General features: G+C 54.3%; 1 protein-coding gene across 1 annotated transcript; it reads left to right on the top strand.

Annotated features, from left to right (window-relative positions):
• The first annotated feature begins 1,279 nt into the window (after window positions 1-1,279).
• Window positions 1,280-16,830, top strand: Slc4a1 (solute carrier family 4 member 1 (Diego blood group)). Its single transcript, XM_050156446.1, has 20 exons — window positions 1,280-1,349; window positions 4,699-4,781; window positions 4,899-5,019; window positions 5,879-5,952; window positions 6,950-7,130; window positions 7,223-7,358; window positions 7,812-7,935; window positions 8,052-8,133; window positions 8,233-8,414; window positions 9,001-9,211; window positions 9,379-9,591; window positions 9,768-9,916; window positions 10,032-10,226; window positions 11,500-11,670; window positions 12,061-12,150; window positions 12,588-12,754; window positions 13,183-13,436; window positions 14,472-14,641; window positions 14,723-14,896; window positions 15,660-16,830. Exons 2-20 carry the CDS (start codon window positions 4,764-4,766, stop codon window positions 15,738-15,740), a joined length of 2,793 nt encoding a protein of 930 aa, XP_050012403.1. The 5' UTR covers window positions 1,280-1,349; window positions 4,699-4,763; the 3' UTR covers window positions 15,741-16,830.
• The last annotated feature ends 1,964 nt before the right edge of the window (window positions 16,831-18,794 follow it).

Here is an 18,794-nt window from a genome sequence, read left to right as displayed (position 1 = left end):
GGCTCTAAAATTTTCTATTGTTGGAGCCTGAACTTGGTTTGTGCGTGTGTGGGGGCGGGGGAGACTTGAGTGCTCACTCTTATTCACAGGCTCTTTCTCTCCTCAAGTGTCCCAGGCTGGCTTTGAACTCTGTGAGTAGTAGTTGAGGATGACCTTGAACTTCTGATCCACCTGCCTCTGCCACAGAGTTCTGGGAGAACACCTCCTGAGTGTTGGGAGTACAGCGAGCCCGCCCCACCCAGTTCTATGCATTGTTGAGATCTAAAGCAGGGCTTGCTGCAGACTACACAAGCACTCTACCAACTGAGCTCCAGCCCCGCTCCTGGGAATGTCTCTTGGTAGAAGAGGAAACCAAGGCTCCAAGAGACCAGGAGGCTGTGGTGATTCTCACAGCCAGTCAGTCAGTGAAGGAGCCAGGCAGAGCATTCCCGTCCCCCAGGTCCACAGTAGCCCACTTGGTCTTCTTTCCCCCACCCCCAATGGGACCCACCTGTCAGTCAGAGATAGGTGCCCCAACGAGGGAGAGAACAGCCCTGTTGGCGATGAGATGGGAGGAGAGCGCGGGGGCCAAGAATGCAGTTGCTCTGCCTAGGGGCCTGGGCTGGGCTGCCACAGAGGAGCCAGTGTGCCCAGACATTGAAGCTTTGTGAGCTAGGGCTCGTGTGGGGACAGTTGTTTTCTCGACCGGACATTGTTTCAGGTTGACGGTTAGGGCCGTGGCCCCTAGAGGCCAGCTCTCAGGAGCCAGTGGGGTCTGAAGGTACTCTAGTCAGAGACCAGAAGAAGAGACTCAATGGGGTCCCATTACGGGTGCCTTGGGAGGCTGCCAAGGAAAAGCCAGTCTTGAGGGAAGACATGGGTAGAAGAGATGACCTGAGATTTGGAGCCAGAGAAGACCTGGCCAGAGTGAAGAGTGGACAGAGGCTGGGCAGACGTGTGTCCAGGGGCCAGTGACTACCTGCCAGAGCCCCTGAAGTCCTGAGAACTCAGCTCGCAAGCCTCAGTCCATGAAGGCAGATGCAGAGGGATCCCCATGGGCCAGAAGGGCCCAAAGGCCTTAGGAGCTGGCCAGGCTGGGTGGGGTAGGCCTGATGCACAGCTGCCCAGATGTGGGTGAGAGATAACTCTGTTTATGGGGCACCCGGTTGGAGCGGGGCAAGGGGGTGGGGTGGGAAGGGGCTCCCGGCTGTGGGGCGGGCAGATTAGGAGGCAAGGGCATGAGTCAGGGGTTTGGGAGCCTCCCCCAGGGCACCTGCCGGTGCTGTTAGAGCGGTTGGGAGCTCAGCCAGTCGCACAGGGCACCAGCAGCGGCAGGACCTCACGAAGGACCCCCCAAGGCTCCTGAGCAGGTGGGCAGGGCAGGGCTGGGAGTGGCTGGGTGGTCCTTAGGCATCTGTCCTGAGGGTTTGTGCAGGTGGTCAGCTTAAATCTGTGTCCAAGGGGTATGACCCTTAACCTCCAAGGGGGTGCAGGTGGGTGGGATGGCAATGCGACCATGTGCAAGTAGTCCCTCAGTGAACCAGTGGCAGGATGAAGGGACAGTTTCCATAGAGAGTGGTGTGTGTGGTCGGAGAGCATAATGGAAGCAGAGCTGAGACATTCCACCACGGGTTCTACCTGCTTTCTATCTCCCAGCCCCACGAGCTCCATGGACTCAGGCCTCACTTCTCCCAGGCCCTTCTTTCCTTCAAATGTGGGGCATTCTCAGGCCACCCCATCTCTCACCTGGGAGACCATATACCAGCCAACATTGATTTCCGTATGGGACACTTCTGGGGGTCTACTTGGGAGCTTGGCACTGTCCCATCTCAGAGAGTATTGAAAGGGAAAGGAAAAGCCCCTCTCCTCTCAGGGTCAGCAGCCTCTTAGCTCAAGCTAATTCTATAGGAGCTGGAGGCAAATCAGGAAGGGTGACGATCACCAGCCTGACCCGGATGGCTGTGGCAGGTGACAGACTGTGTGCCAGGCACAGGCCATGCGTTCTCTGCATGGACTTAGTCTGCACAGAGGGCCTATCATATAAGAATCACTCTTACCAGCTTTATTTTACAGATGAAAAAAAAAAAAAAACAAAACCAGAAGCCTGAGGCTCAGTTACCTTCCTGAGCCCACAGAGGTAGTAAATTGCATGGCCGAGATTAAATAATGAACACAGTTGGTCTGACTACAGAGTCTGTGTCTTAAGTTCTAACTCTGGGAGGCAGCTCGGAGGTTCTCAGAGGGAGAAGTTCGTGGAGTTGCAGGCCAGGTTTCATCCTGCCTCTGAGGTCAACGTCCCGTGCCACTGAAGTAGACGAACTCCTCTAAACCTTGGCTTTGTCAAATGCTGCCGCTGCCGTTACTGGGTTCAGCTTAGCAGAGTGTTCTGGGGGCTGGGAGAGAGATGGGGCATCACAGCTGCTTGTGAGGTGTAGTCTTGTGTCACCAGGGAACTGTCTCTGTCATCTGTCCCCCTCCCGCCTGTGCCTTCTCAGCTGGTGGGCTCTACCTCCTGGGCTCCAGATGTCCCCATTCTTCCCTTATCTGACCCAGCTGACGGCTGGCCCTCCAGGTGTTTGGGGTTCTTCCAGACCTAGACACTGCTGGCTGGGGGCCAGGCTCTTATCAGTTGCAGGCAGAGTGGGGCAGCGCTAACATGGCAGGGACAACAGGCGACAACCCGGGTCCTGGGGCACCTTTCAAGGCTCAGCTGAGCTCCAGGCCCCTCCTGATCTTTCCCTTCTCTCTGACTGAGTTCCCAGAAGTTGGCATCTAAGTTGGTGACCACAGACACCTGAGAGCTGCCCAAGGCGTTTGGTTCGGTCACGGTCAGGGAGGCAAGCCTGGAACTCTGGATCCCTGGCTATGCCATCTTGTCCCTCTGGAGAAGCAAGGCCTCAGTACCACCCCCATAGTGGGATTTTTGGTACCTCAGGATCTGAGGCCCAACCAGAAAGCAGTGTGGGTAGGTCCAGAGAAGGAAAAGAGAAAAATGAAGACAGAATAGAGGAACAGGGTAGGGGGTTTTGGGAAAGGAAGATGGAAAAGACAGCAAGGAGAAAGGGGAACAGTGGATAGCCAGGGCTGCCAAGGACAAAGTCCTAGCAGACGATGTCCCATTCTTGAACTTGAGAATTCTTTCGTGGCTGTCACTTGCCACTCCCAAGGACTTGACAGTGCCTCTCCCCCTCAGAACCTCAGAACTGTACAAGACCCAGAAAGTTCTCTGTATGATTCTTTCTAAATGTACGCCCTGCCCTAGACCCTTGCATGGCCCCCTTGCATGACTGCATGGCTCTACTCCCACCCTCCTGCTCTCCCCGCTTCACCCCTCTGCCTCTGACCCTTGGACCCCATCCTCTGCCCTTCCATCTTCTGCTGCCTGTGCCCTGTCCCCTGCCCCCCACTTGTCGCCCCTCTGCTTGCTGCACTCTACCCCCCCTTGTCCTCCCCCACCCCATCTCTCTGTTCTAGCCTACTCCTCATGCCCAGCCTGGCCATCTTTGCCCAGCTCTTGAGACCCCTCCTGAGGTCCCTGTGCCCTGCACCTGAGTCCTCCTCTTCCTCCTATAACACTCTCTGCAGCGTCCAGCACAAGGGGCCTCTTAAGCTCCATCCATGTAGAAACCACTTAAGTCATCTTAAGAGCAAGGGCATGCTTAACTGAGCCTCTTGTGCTCAGCCGAGCGGCTACCCCTGATGACCCCACCCAAATGCTGGTCACCCCAACGTTCTAGGTGACAGTGAGTGAGAGGAGAACGAAAGTCCCTCCACACACACTGGCACAATAGATGACCATCCCCACATCCTGGTGTGGATACACCTTTGTCTTGAGAAAATGGAGGCCAAGGTCTGTGGCTTGGTCTGTGACATAGGATGCCAGTTAGGTGTCGGACTCCATGAGGACTTTACCTGCAAGTGTCCTCCTTTCCAAAGGAAGTGTCAGAAAATTAATTGTACACAAATCAATGAAGAAACCATGCCCGACTGGGTCAGGGACCGGCAGGGTGGTTGAGGAAGGCCTGGGAACGGGTGATACTGGAACCGAGATAAGAGAAAGACCGAAAGTGTGTCTCAGAGTGGGTGATGGATAGATACGGGATTAAACAAGCCAGGGAGGTAGCGTTTAAATGGAGAGGCGGCACCATGTGGTTGCTAGGAATTGAATTCAGAACCTCTGGAAGAACAGTCAGTGCTCCTAACCTCTGAGCCATCTCTCCAGCCCCAAATGGAGAGGAGAAAGCAGGCTCACGTCCTTCAGGATCTGTGGGCCCCTCCCAAGGACACTGCAACCTGTTGTACAGGCAGAAGCAGCCAATTCAAGAAGAGACTATATTGTGGAGACTCTCAGGGGAGACAAGCCCCCTGAGGAAGGGACAGGCCATGCCCTGGGAGTTAGCTGAGTCCTTGGGACTCAGAAAGAGAAGTTCGGTAAGGCCTGGCGGACACAGGCTGGAGCTAGACATCACGCCACTTGACTTGTCTCAAATGCACGAAGAAGAAGGCAGCCATGCTGATGCCGCCTGTCTTTCAGCCCACATATCCATACACCTACAAACTCAATGTCTTCCTCCATGTCCTCTGCCTCCATCTGATCCATCTCATATCCCCAGGGCTCTCCTAATACTAAAAGTCAGCTCCCTTAGGGGGACCCAGAAGCAGCAGGAGGCCAACTGAGGGTGATATAACTGCATCATTTAGCCTGCACCCCTCTTTCAGGGACCTGAGGTGCGGGTTATGCTGGGGGCTCAGATAGCCGAGGACTACTGGACACTGAGGACAGCATGATGGGGGACATGCAAGTAAGTGTCTGTTGATCCGTGCAGGGCTCCTTCCTTCAGCTCCGGAAGCCAACCTGAGCTGCTCCTCAGGGGACTTGGGTAGCCACTTAACCCAACCATGATGGCCTTTTCCCACAGGACCATGAGGAAGTACTGGAGATGCCAGATCAGGACAGCGAAGACGAATTGGAGGAGGTCATAGAACAGATAGCATACAGAGACCTCGACATCCCTGTGGCCCAGATGCAGGAGCCAGAAGGTGAGAGCCGGCCCTTGCCTTCCTCTAGGGACAGTGGGGACCCAGTCCTTCCCGGCTCCACAGCCCCAACCCTGGTACCAGTTCTCCCCACAATCCTGGCTGATTGAAGGATAAACAATGTTTTGTTTGAAATGATCACAGGAGGTGACTGGGGTGGTTGGGCTCCTTTCACATGTGACAGGGCAGCCAGGTATGTCTGGGACAAGGACACAAACCCAGTGGCTACCCTGTCTGTTCCACATCAGCATGGAGGACGAGCCGCATGTCTGTTGCTGAAGCTTCATTCTGTCTAGACAGCTGGAGACCCTGAGAAATGGGAGAGAACTGTGGGGACCCTATGAGCAGAGACCCCAGGAGTTCATACCACCTTCCTTGGCCTAACCAAGGTCTTAGGTGGGGAGCCTGAGGCGGGGACCTATTTACTGTCAACAGGGTTTAAGTGCAAGTGATTAGATTTGAAGTTAAGAGGCCCCCTTGGGAAATGAGGACAATATAAGGGGCCCACCACATCTGGGTGCTGTGGGGTAAATGGCTACTAGCTGGCAGGTTAGCTGAGCGGGTGGGCAGAGGCAAGGAAGTCTGGTCCCAGACATGGGGTGTGTGGGGTGCTAGGATGGTTTTGAATACTGTGACTTGGGACTCTCCTGATCCTCACTGAGGAGGGGTCAGGCTAGGGGCTCGAAGAGTGGCAGATCCAAGCTGACCCAGAACAGGCGTGGATGTGGGGTTGGGCAGGGATCCTAGCCCAGGGGCAGTGGAAGGATGTGTCTGGGTTCCTTTGGCTCCCTGGAAGTAGTACAGCAGGGTCCGAGTGACAGGCCATGCCACAGGCAGTGCTAACTAACCCTGGGTTTTTTAGCTCTTCCCACAGAGCCGGCAGCCACAGACTACATCCCAACCACCACCTCCACATCACGCCGAAGCTCCAGTCAGGTGAGGACCCAGACTCCAGTCTTTCTCAAGTTGCCTTGAGATCCCTTACATCCCATGAAAAGGGATAGGAGGAGAATCAGGCTGGAGGAGACCCTCCCGCAACAAGCAGGATGGAGGGATCATCCTTGGACATCAGTGGATGGGAAAGGGGCGTGCTCGCTAATGGGGAAATGGCCCTTTCTGACTTCCCTGGACAGACTGCTGAGGACTAAGCAGGGCTTCAAGGCCTCGTGGGGCTAGATACTCACCGGGAACTTATAGAATCAAGGGCACATTCTCCTCTGCCCCAGCATCCAAGTCCCCACTGAATACCAGACTGCCTAGCTAGTTAAGAAATTGGGTCCTGGCCAGGATGTGATCCCAGCACCCGGGAGGCAGGCAGATCTCTGTGAGTTCGAGGCCAGCCTGGTCTGCAAGAGCTAGTTCCAGGACAGGCTCAAAAAAGAGAAAAGAAAAGAAAAGAAAAGAAAAGAAAAGAAAAGAAAAGAAAAGAAAAGAAAAAGGAAGAGAGGGAAGAAAGGAAGGAAGGAAGGAAGGAAGGAAGAAAGGAAGGAAGGAAGGAAGGAAGGAAGGAAGGAAGGAAGGAAGGAAGGAAGGAAGGAAGGATTTGGGTTCCTAAACTGTGTCTGACTCAGGATGGTACAAGTCAGGAGACTGATCCCAATGACTTCCCAAGCCCCTTCAGCCTCATTCACCAGGCCACAGTTTTCCGACCGAGTGGCTGCTTGAGGCATCTCTTGGTCCAGAGGTTCATGCCTCTTCTGAAATATAGTAATGGCTTGCTGAGGAGGATGAGACATGGATCCAGCGGGGTGGGCCAGTCCCCCAGGCCCCTTGCACATCTCCCTATGCCCCGAGCAGATCTGTCCTGATCCTTTCAGGGCCCAGTGCCTTTTCTAAGCCTAGCTTAGAGCTAAGTGCCCTCAGGATCCAAGCTTCCGGTTTCCCCATGGGCTTGCCTGGGGCCTGATGGACTAACTCAGGCTGTGGGCCTCAGGTCTATGTGGAGCTGCAGGAACTGATGATGGACCAGAGGAACCAGGAGCTACAGTGGGTGGAGGCAGCGCACTGGATAGGGCTGGAGGAAAACCTACGAGAGGATGGTGTGTGGGGCCGCCCACATCTGTCTTACCTCACCTTCTGGAGCCTTCTTGAACTGCAGAAAGTCTTCTCCAAAGGTAAGTCCTGCCGGGCCCTCTGTGGCTGCTGCATAGGAGGCTTGCTGGGGCCGCACTGCGCAGCCACTCATCTCCCCCTCTGCTGCCTGCAGGCACCGTCCTCCTGGACCTGGCAGAGACATCCCTGGCCGGGGTGGCCAACAAGCTCCTAGACAGCTTCATCTTTGATGACCAGATCCGGCCTCAGGACCGAGACGAGCTGCTCCGGGCTCTGCTGCTCAAACGCAGGTGCTCTGCCTGCCTGCCGGGACCTGCATGGCCTTCCCATCCCATGGGCTCATCCCCGCCCTCTACCCCAAAGTCTTCCTACCCTTCCTCAACTCCAGATGAACCCCACCCCAGCAGAAAGAGGGGACTCTTCCTCTACCATAGCTTCTACATCTGTCTGACACTCCCAAATGGAGACCATGACTTCAAGTTCACACTTATAGAGAGAGCATGGTCTTGAGGCCCCTTCTGCCCATTCCTGCTCCCATCTAGACCTCCTAGACAGGGCCACCTACCTCCACCCGCGCTGTCCTGTAAGAGGAGGCTCTGATTTTCCTTCTCTAGGGTCTCTCTAGTGTGGTCCCTGGGAAATTCCACTGGGTGTTCACCTTTGTCCTGCCCAGCCTAGTCTCCCTTTATGGAAAATTCAGCCCGCATAGCTCGCTCTGCTTATGTCACCTGTGTGTTCCGCAGCCGTGCTGAGGACTTAAAGGCTCTGGAGGGCGTGAAGCCTGCCGTCCTGACCCGCTCTGGGGGCCCTTCTGAGCCCCTCCTTCCCCAAGAACCATCACTGGAGACCAAGCTGTACTGTGGACAGGTGAGGCCAGAATGAGGTTGGGAGTGAGAGGGGCTGGGAGAGGCAAAGGCCAGATGCTCAGGCCTCCTAGGTTCCCTGTGACCTCAGGATCCCCTTACACACCTTCCTTCCCACAGGCAGAGGGGGTCCCAGAAGGATCCTCACCATCTGGGATTCTGAAGATTCCCCCAGATTCAGAAACCACACTGGTCCTAGTGGGTAAGAGCTCTTCCCCTCCACAGACCCCCGCTTCAGGCCCTGGGCAGCTCCCTCGGGGAGTCCTAGAGACCTGGCTTTACCATCTGGTGCCTCCCACAGGCTGTGCTAACTTTCTGGAGAAGTCTGTCCTGGGCCTCGTGAGGCTGAAGGAGGCTGTGCAGCTGGAGGACCTGGAGCTGCCAGAGCCTGTGCGCTTCCTTTTTGTTCTGCTGGGACCTGAGTCTCCCCACGTCGACTACACCCAGCTGGGCCGGGCTGCAGCCACCCTGATGACAGAAAGAGTGAGCTTTGCCAGGGAGCTGGTGGGCGGGAAGAAGAAGACACCTCTCCCCCTTGACCTGGCCTAGCTGACTTTAAATTCACTATTTGGATCCATTGGGTTGAATTCTGCCTGTTTCTGGCCTGGCTGGTCCAGTCTTATCCTGGCTTGCATTGGGCTGGCTAGTCTACTCCGGTCCAGCCTGGCCCACTGTGACCAGTGTTGGCCCAACCTGCTGTGTCCTTGCCTAGCCCACCTGGGATACTTTAGCTCCTCCTTCCCCACCCAGGGTGCCTGTCTCCCTAAAGCTGGTCCTTAGAGGTCTGAGGGAACAGAAAGAACCAGACCCTACAATGACAGCCAGGATTTTGGTGACTGGTCCCTGACTATACATGTCCAGCCTTCAAGTCTTTGAGACAAGATCTTACCTTGTAGCTCTTGCTAGCCTGTAGCTTGCTATGCAGTCCAGGATGGCCTCAAACTTAAGGCAGGCCTCCTATCTCCCCCTCCTGAGTGCTTAGACTACAGGCAGGTGTCATTTGGTTGACTGCTCCCCTGGGGCCTCTTGTCTACAGTCCCAGTGTCCGGACCCTTTTTCCTGCCTGTAGGTGTTCCGCACAACTGCCTACCTGGCACAGAGCCGAGGAGAGCTGGTGAGCTCCCTGGAGGGTTTCCTGGACTGTAGCCTGGTACTGCCCCCGACCGACGCCCCTTCAGAACAAGCTCTGCTCAACCTGGTACCCGTGCAGAAGGAACTGCTTAGAAGGCGTTACCTGCCCAGTGCCGCCAAGCCAGACCCTGCCTTATACAAGACCCTAGGTACCTGTTCTGTCCTCAATGGGACTTCCTGATGCCCCATGAGCCTCTGGACCCCCAGCGCAGTGCCCCTTACCTATCAGACACACCTAGCATCTGTCCCTGTGCTTCCCTGTCACCCCGGCCATTCCTGTTGGTCCCTCTGACCATGTTCCTATTCTCTACGACAGACTTGAATGGGGGCCCAGGAGGCCCCGGTGGTGTGGATGACCCTCTACAGCGAACAGGCCGGATCTTTGGAGGCCTGATACGTGACATCCGGCGCCGTTATCCTTACTATCTGAGTGACATCACAGATGCGCTCAGCCCCCAGGTCCTGGCTGCCGTCATCTTCATCTACTTTGCTGCCCTGTCACCTGCTGTCACCTTCGGTGGCCTCATGGGTCAGTGACAATTATGGTCCCCCCCTCTAATATCCACCTCTAACCCTCTGACCTTCACCTCCCCACCTCTGACCCAATCTGATGCTCTGTACGCTCACATGATGCCCCGTGACTTTACTCTCGCTCCTTGGAAATAATTTCTCCCATCTGGACTCTTGTGTGGCTTTTTCCCACAGGAGAGAAGACCCGGAACCTGATGGGGGTTTCGGAGCTGCTCATCTCTACAGCGGTACAAGGCATTGTCTTTGCTCTCCTGGCGGCACAGCCCCTGCTGGTGCTTGGCTTCTCGGGACCCCTGCTGGTGTTTGAGGAAGCCTTCTTCTCGGTAGCCCCACACCGACCCCAACCCTGTAGCTGACCCTAGCCCACCTGTCTGATGCTCACAAGGTGGCTAAGCCTAGATCTGTCTGACCCGAATTCCTCTGTCTGACTGCCTGCAGTTCTGTGAAAACAACAACCTGGAGTATATCGTGGGCCGCGCATGGATTGGATTCTGGCTCATTCTGTTGGTGTTGTTGGTGGTGGCCTTTGAAGGCAGCTTTCTGGTCCGATTCATCTCCCGCTACACCCAGGAGATCTTCTCCTTCCTCATCTCCCTCATCTTCATCTATGAGACTTTCTCCAAGCTGATCAAGGTGGGGCCCAGGGGGAATGCCCACACTCACACACGGCATGTGGGTTGCCACGTATGTGTCTGTTCAGCATGACTGTAGCCATGTTTCCACCTGTATGCAAAACCACGAACACGGGCACATGTATGTTTCTGGGTTCACTTAGGACTGTGCAGTTAGGTTGCTTATGACCCTGTAAAGGCTGGTGACTCATTGTTCACGTTATGATTTGGCAGGGGGATTGTATAAGGGAAGACACCTGTATATAAACTTGTCCATATTCATGACTACACAGCATATGACTAGTGGCCACTATGTATAGGACAGCCTGGGAAATCAGGCGCAGTGAGATAGCGGACGCTCTAGGCTTTCCTCTCTTGAACTTGACCTCCATAACCCTACAGGGCCTCTGCCTCCTTCGTTTGCCCCATCCTCCAAAAGCTTCACCTGCCTCCACATCTGCACTATCTATGAAAAAAAGGGTCACCTCAGCTGGTGCTGGTGCTGGTGCTCTCTTGAACTTGACCTCCATAACCCTACAGGGCCTCTGCCTCCTTCGTTTGCCCCATCCTCCAAAAGCTTCACCTGCCTCCACATCTGCACTATCTATGAAAAAAAGGGTCACCTCAGCTGGTGCTGGTGCTGGTGCTGGTGCTGGTGCTGGCACACGCCTTTAATCCCAGCACTCAAAGGCAGAGGTAGGAGGGTCTCTGTGAGTTCAAGGCCAGCCTGGTCTACAGAGTGAGTTCCAGGACAACCAAAGCTACACAGGACAACCAAAGCTACCCTGTCTCAAAAAAACAAAACAAACAAGCAAACAAAAAGGTGACCCATTTATTTGCTTGTTTATTGTGCTGGGGATCAAACCTCTTGCATGCTAGGCAAATGCTGTTGCTGTCACCAACTCCCTAAGCTCTTTTTGTGACTTATTGCTGCCTCCCACATTGTGTGCCTTCTCACATTCTAAACAAAGCTGAACACATGTACCCATACATGCATGCTTATTGCTCCTTCTACCCTTCCCACACACGCTAACTTGTTCTTCATCCATGAAAACCAAGCTGGTTAATATGTCAGATGAGGAAGAAGGCTGACAGATGGATGGATACATGGGTGGATGGATGATGGGTGGATGACGGTTGTGTGGGGAGTAGATGGGTAGATGGATGTCTGGATTTATGGATGAATGGATGGATAGAAAGAGAGATGGATGATTGTGCCCAGTCAACTTATCTGATACTGTCTAGTTCAAGCCAAGTCTTGGGAGGGAACCCAACGCTTTGTTTTTCTGTTACAGATTTTCCAGGACTACCCGCTACAACAGACTTATGACCCTGTTGTGATGAAGCCCAAACCTCTGGGTCCCGTGCCCAACACAGCCCTCTTCTCCCTTGTGCTCATGGCTGGTACCTTCTTTCTTGCCATGATGCTGCGAAAGTTCAAGAACAGCACCTACTTCCCTGGCAAGGTCAGTGCACCCCTATCCTCACCTTCACCAACCCCTAGCTTCTCCAGTACCCTTGGCTCTGCTTCCTACCCCAACTCTCCATTCCCAATACCAGGGCTCAGCGGCCCTCTGCTGAATCAGGGTTCATGTTGCAGGCAACGCCATCTCTGCTCAGCACCAAGATCCAGCAGGGAACCAGAGACAGAGAGTTTTTGGGAGAGGGATGAAAAGTGGAGTCAGGGCAGGGAGTGGGCAGAGGAAAAGGGAAGGCGGGGATAGTTGGAGTAAGGACTGTCATTAGTTCTTGATGGACCCCTTGGATTAAGCATAATCCCTGGTAGAGGTGGGATGGGAAGGAAAACGGGTAGGGCGTAGGATGTGGACACAACTGGTTGCTTCATCTGCCCACAGCTGCGTAGAGTCATCGGGGACTTTGGGGTCCCCATCTCCATCCTGATAATGGTCGTGGTGGATTCCTTCGTCAAGGACACTTACACCCAGGTGACTCCTCCTCATCCTCTGCCATGCCGCCCTAAACCTTCACTTCCTTTCCCTCCCCATGCCCTGCCAGGTAGACCATCCTTGGTCTTCCACTAGCCCCTCAGGACCATGCTAGCCAAAGCAAGAGCCCAGGCCACATTGCCCTTCTTATGCCTTTGCCCAGGGCAGTAGGATAGAATGCCTTTAGGCCGGGCAGGTCTTTGTGCAGCTTGGGGCAAGCTATAACAACCTTTCTGCTCTTGTTTCCTCATCTGTAATACTGAGATGAAAAGATACACACAAGGGCTTAGAGAAGTAGCTTGGAGCAGAGTAAATGTTCAATATAAGCAAGTCCTTGAGCACTTCAACCCAACTCTGCCCCAGGCCCTTGAATTCCCAAGCCCCACCTCTCCCTATCTACAGGGCCCCACATTCTCACCAACTGTCTCCTCTCACAGAAACTCTCAGTCCCTGATGGCCTCAAAGTGTCCAATGCCTCTGCCCGGGGCTGGGTCATCCACCCTCTGGGTCTGTATGGCCGTTTTCCCTTGTGGATGATGTTTGCTTCTGCCCTGCCTGCCCTGCTTGTCTTCATCCTCATCTTCCTTGAGTCTCAGATCACCACGTAAGAACAAAGATAGAGACTTGGCCAGTGAGGGCTGGAGGCAGGGAGGGGAGCAGGCTCTGGGCCAACAGGAGACTGATCGGTGGTCCTCTGCTAGCTGATGAGAGGGATGGACCAGCAGAGGCAAGTCCGAGTTTTGTGGCCTCTGGGGTGGCATCATTTGAAGACCATGTAAGCTATGAGTTGAGCTGCTGGATGTTGGGAGGAGCCTAAACAGGCAAGGTTCTCAACTTGGGCAAGAATGCCTAAGGTTGTTCCGAAGACTTCTAGCCCTCAAGAGTCTGAATTCTCAAATAACCAGAGGGAGGGAGCCAGGAGGTCAAAGGGAAATGGGAACCGAAATCCAAAAGGCTCAGAGGGACACCAGTGTGGAGACAGTAAGAGGGGCCTCAGGCGGTCCCAGCTGACCAGACTTCCTTCCACCCTAGGCTGATTGTCAGCAAACCCGAGCGCAAGGTGATCAAGGGATCCGGCTTCCACCTGGACCTGCTGCTGGTCGTTGGCATGGGTGGGGTGGCTGCCCTCTTCGGGATGCCCTGGCTCAGTGCCACCACTGTGCGTTCCGTTACCCACGCTAATGCCCTCACAGTCATGGGGAAAGCCAGCGGTCCAGGGGCTGCAGCTCAGGTCCAAGAGGTCAAGGAGCAGCGGATCAGTGGGCTCCTGGTCTCTGTGCTTGTGGGTAAGTGAGACTGGCCATGCCCCTGCCTCCCTGTTCCACTCCCTCCTAGCCCCTGGTCTTAGGGTTGGGGACCTCCTCCCACTTAGGGGTCCCACCTCTACCATCTTTCCCTGTCTAACTAATCCTGACTCCCTCTCTTGGTACTGGGGACAGAACTTCCATCCCATCTACTCCGTATCCAGGTCCCTACACACCAGTTGCTCATGCCTCCCCAGCCCCCGTTACTCATAGGAGGGGCTCTAGCAGAAGTGAGGAGGTCCAAGTCCCTACACACCAGCTACGCATGCCTTCCCAGCCCCCGTTACTTACAGGCGGGGCTCTAGCAGAAGTGATAAGGCTAAAGGGCCCTGGGACACTGTGATGGGTGTTTGTGTAGGGTAGGACTGCACTGCTGGGCTTTCCAGATCAGAGCCTGCCTCCACCCCTGCCTCCTCCTCCATCCCTGCCTCCTCTCCACCCCTGCCTCCTCCTCTATCCCTGCCTCCACAAGTGTAACCAAAAGAAATGTAATAGACTGTGGGGTTTCCCCCTGCCCTGCTGTTGACTGGGTAACTTCCCTGGCCTCTGGGCCTCAGTTTTCCCTATCTGCACAGATCAGTTGTTCTAGGGCTGACCTCACGGCTCAGTCTAAAGGAAAGTGGAGAGTCTCTGAGCTCCAGAGGGTTCTAGAGCAGCTGAGTCCAGTAGGGTGAGCAGCGCTGTAGTCACTGATGGGGAGATCCAAAGATTCCTTCCTCTTCTCTTTCCTTCTGTAGAGGATGATGGAGGCACTCTGTACCGAGGAGAAAGACAGATTCCTCTGGCCATTGTGACTGCCCCCACTAGGCTCCGGGAGCGGGTGGAAGGCAGGAGGCAGGAGTATGACCCTTTGGAAGCATAGTGTTAGAAGTTGTTCACCGCTGAGCCTATAAACAGCTATTGCAGAAAAGGGTCATGGCACTGTGGTTTCATGGTCAGTCCCAAATATGAGCTAAACCCTGTTGGTGCTGGTCCTTGGGGTGACCTGAACTAAGAGAGTGTCTTCTCCACACACAGGTCTGTCCATCCTAATGGAGCCCATCCTGTCTCGCATCCCCCTGGCGGTGTTGTTCGGCATCTTCCTGTACATGGGAGTCACATCCCTCAGTGGCATCCAGCTCTTTGACCGCATCTTACTTCTGTTCAAGCCACCCAAGTACCACCCCGATGTCCCCTTTGTCAAGAGGGTACGTGGCTTTGAAGCCGTCCAGCCAGGGTGGGGCAGGAGTGTCAGAAGAGGGCAGCCACTGACCTCGGCTTCCCCACAGGTGAAGACCTGGCGCATGCACCTCTTCACGGTCATCCAGATCATCTGCCTGGCAGCGCTGTGGGCGGTCAAGTCCACCTCTGCCTCGCTGGCCCTGCCCTTTGTCCTTATCCTCACTGTGCCTCTGCGTCGCTTCCTGCTGCCCCTCATCTTCAGTGGGCTGGAACTCCAGTGTGTGAGTCGTGGGGCCCTGGATGGGAGGACAGGGGATGGAGGGGCACAGCAGAAAGTCCGATAGCGTGGAGGGCACGTCTTGGACTGGGAGACAGTAGAGAGCTGTGGGTTTGGGCATAGACATGTAGTTCAGCTGGTAGAAGACTTACCTCCCATGCACGGAATCCTGGGTTCGATTCCCAGCACCACAGAAACTGTATATGAAGGCACACGCCTATAATCGCAGCACTAGGGAGGTAGAGACAAGGGAATCAGAAATTCTAGGTCATCCTTGGCCACACAGTTCAAAGCCAGCCCGAGTTACATAAGACCCCGTCTTAAAGAGAAAAAAAAGTCTGTGTCCAGAGCCTTTGTCTCAGTCTTGGTCTGCTGTGTCCTCGTATGTGAGCGAGTGACCTCATTTCTCTGTGCCTCACGAGCGCAGGGAGGAATAATGACAGGTGGAAAGCATTATGAGGTGCACAGGGTGTGTTCCACATGCACTAGTGGGCAGACAGTCCTGCCATCCCTCAAGGCATTAGGGACATTCAGTGCTGGGCTAGGGCTGCCATGGTGAGGGGATCCCCTGCCCACCTTTCTGTGGGTCCTTTTCACCAGACCCCGCAGTGGCCACCTATGTAAGCCACTCCTCCAGACCAACCCTACACTGTAGGGAGGGCACAAGACTTGTCCGGGCTGGTTCCTAACTCCAGACATGCCTCTGAAGTCCCAGAAAGGTCTCATCCTGTCCAGTCTCTCATGCCTTCTCCCTCCCTCCCCTTTAGCTGGATGGTGATGATGCCAAAGTGACCTTTGACGAGGAGGAAGGTCTGGATGAATATGACGAAGTGCCCATGCCTGTGTGAGGGGCAGCCCAGGCCCCCAACCCTTCCACTTTCCCACCCTCCCAGGAAGAGCATTTGTGGGTGGGGAAGGAAGAAGGGTTGTCTAGGAAACACTCTACCTAAGGCACACTGGACTTTCTGACCGAAGATGACCAGAAGCCACATCAGGGAATTGGGGTCACCGTCTCTCGAGACTCTATGGGTTCCATGCTGGAAAAGTTAAGTCTGAGCCTCCTCCCTTCACGGCATAGCTATAAATAGCAAAGGGGAGATACAGAGGGCAGTTTTCAAGTCCCTGCTAGCTGCGTGGCCTTATGTAAGCCCCTTGACCTCTCTGGCCTCTGCTTCCTGCTCTATAAAATGTATACCATGTTAATAATGCCCACGTAACCACATGGTATCTGAGGACCAGTGGCAAACGTGAAAGGACCATTCAACAGCTGTCCTCGTTTTCTGAGCCTGCCTGAGGTCACACAGCCTCTGGACTACGCAGTGGGACTTGAGCCACGGCCTCCTGACCTGGAGGGCACGGCTCTGTCCTCCATCTTCCATGCATCCTCCTTCCCTGCTCAAAAATACCCCTGACGACTTCCTCCCTTCCCTTCTCTGCCCCAGCCCCATGCCAAGACCCTCTCCTCTACACCCAGAGAGGCATCCTGGTGAGAGCAAGGACCAAGTGAGGGACTGGGGCTCAGATTCCCAAGTGCTTGTTTCTACCTGCCAGACACTCATTCATTTGTTCGTTCGTTCATTCATTCCATAGCTACCTACTTGGGACCCTGAACCTGGAGTGCACAGAGGGGACTAGGTCAAGCCCCTACCTCGTTGTGGGGTCATACACAAGTCTGCTCTGGACTTGGATGGGGATGGAGGGAGGACGGGAGGATTATAATTTATTAACTGTATTTTCTTTTACTAGTATTTTTTGTTGTTTTTTTTTTCCTTTCTTGGGTGGGCGTGGGTTGTTTTTTGTTTTGTTTTGTTTCGAGACAGGGTTTCTCTGTGCAGCCCTGGCTGTCCTGGAACCCACTCTATAGACCAGATTGACTTCAAACTCACAGAGAAATTACCTCTGCCTCCTGAGTGCTGGGATTAAAGGCGTGCACCACCACTGCCTGGCTAACTGTATTTTCTAAGTGCTTCTTCTGTGCTTTGGTTTTGTCCATGTTCCCAGCCACCGTGAGAGACCTGCTGTGTCCAACCCCAACTAAACTGAATCTTGGGGGAAACCCAAGGTTTTACCTATTGGAGTAGGAGACAGTGGCTTGCTCCGGACGTAGATAAAGATCTATTTTTTTTTTACAAAACAAAAATATTAAAAAAAAAAAGAGTTGAAAGAACCAAAAGTTGTAAGAAATGAAACAGAAAAATCTGAGAGAACAGTCAGCAAGAGGCCCCAATGGAAGATTCTCAGGGGTCTCTGGAAACTGTTCCTGCCTCCAGCCCCCATCACCACACTGGGCTTGTTTCCTCATCCGAGAACCGAGGATCAGAATGGTACCTACTTTGTAGGGGAGTTGCCAGGATTGACTGACACTGTACAAGGAAAGAAATCACTTGCTGAGCACAGACCCCGCCTTGTGGGGAGCTGCTGGTGCTGCCAATGGTCACACCCCTGCCCCCTCCTGCCTTGCCCTGCTTCTTGAACATTGCCTAAGAGAGGGGTTGTGCCACCCACTCCGCCAGTGCCCTTCCCCGCCGTGCTTGGGAATAGGTTTTGCCAATAAATACGTCTGTGTTAAGGGGATGCCTCGCTTGAAGTTGTCTCAGAACTGGGGGTGCCTCAGAGGTCTTGACTGGACCAAATGGCATTAGGTGGAACCCTTGTAGGACTTCAGTCTTTCCGGACACTAGAATCATGCTGGGCGTGGCCCTAAGCACGAGGAGGGGCGGTTCCTCTTGGGTGGCTGCAGAATTCAGAGATGAATTTGAACTCTGTACAACCTTCGTCCACTGAGTAAGCAAAACCTGACTGGTGGGGTGGGGAAAGGGGCTGTCGGAAGACCCTGCCCTTTGCATTCGTAACTCCTCTCTCTGTGTCCTAGATCCAAAGCTGGATGGAGGCTTTGAGGGCAGTCACTGACTGAAGGACACTGAGGCCGAGAGAGGAAGTTAGCTTTCCAGCCGCTGCCCATGAGCGCAGCCTCTCTCCCTCGCCCTCATGTCTCATCCCAGAACAATATCTCTTGAGCAACTTTCTATTAACCCTCACTCCGATCCCCTTTAAAATCCGTCCCCCACCCCACCCCTAGCCCACGCTTCCTGCAGTTTTAGGATGCTCCTGGACCAGGGTGTTGGCTACCCTGGAAAGGAGGATGCAGGCATACAAGACCTCCCTACCCTCCTCAGCCTTCAGGAAGAGGTCATTGTCGGGCAGAACCTCCTGGCTTCCTTCCCTGGGTCTATATTTACTAGCTGACGACCCCGAATTGACCCCTTCCAGGCCGGCTGGAGCCAAAGATCTGGGTGCTAACTGGGCTCCTAGGAGAGCCATCCCCAAAGCCCGCTTCCTATTCACACCAGCTGCACAACCCCCACCGGGCTAGGCTTGTCCCCGGGGCTGGTATTTCCCTCATCCCTCCCCCCCCCACTTGCAGTCTCCAGACTGAGACAGGCCCTGGAGGTTTGAAGCCAAGCACGTTCCCAGGCCCTCCCACTTGCAAACTGTGCAGCCCTGGGCTACCCAGCAGCACTTAGGGCCTGGATTTCCTGCTGGGCCTATTCTTACCCGTCCTTCCATGCTCCTGAGGGAGGAACCAACCAGATTAAGAAAGGACAGCCACCTTAACTTGGAGAAATTCTTGCCCTTCAAAGGTCAGACAACTCTCCAATTTTTTTTCCTGTTTATTTGTAATTTTTACATTTGAAATTGGACTTCCCTTACTACTTCTTCTTCTTCTTCTTCTTCTTCTTCTTCTTCTTCTTCTTCTTCTTCTTCTTCTTCTTCTTCTCCTCCTCCTCCTCCTCCTCCTCCTCCTCCTCCTCCTTCTTCTTCTTCTTCTTTTGTTTTTCAAAACAGGGTTTCTCTGTGTAGATTTTGGAGCCTGTCCTGGAACTCACTCTTATAGACCAGGT

This window comes from Alexandromys fortis, unplaced genomic scaffold, assembly GCF_014885135.2.
Source record: "Alexandromys fortis isolate MF-2015 unplaced genomic scaffold, M_Fortis_MF-2015_v1.1 scaffold_31, whole genome shotgun sequence".
Lineage (NCBI taxonomy): Eukaryota > Metazoa > Chordata > Mammalia > Rodentia > Cricetidae > Alexandromys > Alexandromys fortis.
Note: the sequence above shows the minus strand (reverse complement) of the source record. Positions and strands in the feature narration are given on the sequence as shown.

Bases quoted from the DNA above. Each gene is read 5' to 3' on its own strand.
- Slc4a1 (XM_050156446.1), top strand. The intron at 8,415-9,000 runs GTGAGCTTTGCC...TCCTGCCTGTAG, and splicing joins CCACCCTGATGACAGAAAGA to GTGTTCCGCACAACTGCCTA. The intron at 12,151-12,587 runs GTGACTCCTCCT...CTCCTCTCACAG, and splicing joins TCAAGGACACTTACACCCAG to AAACTCTCAGTCCCTGATGG.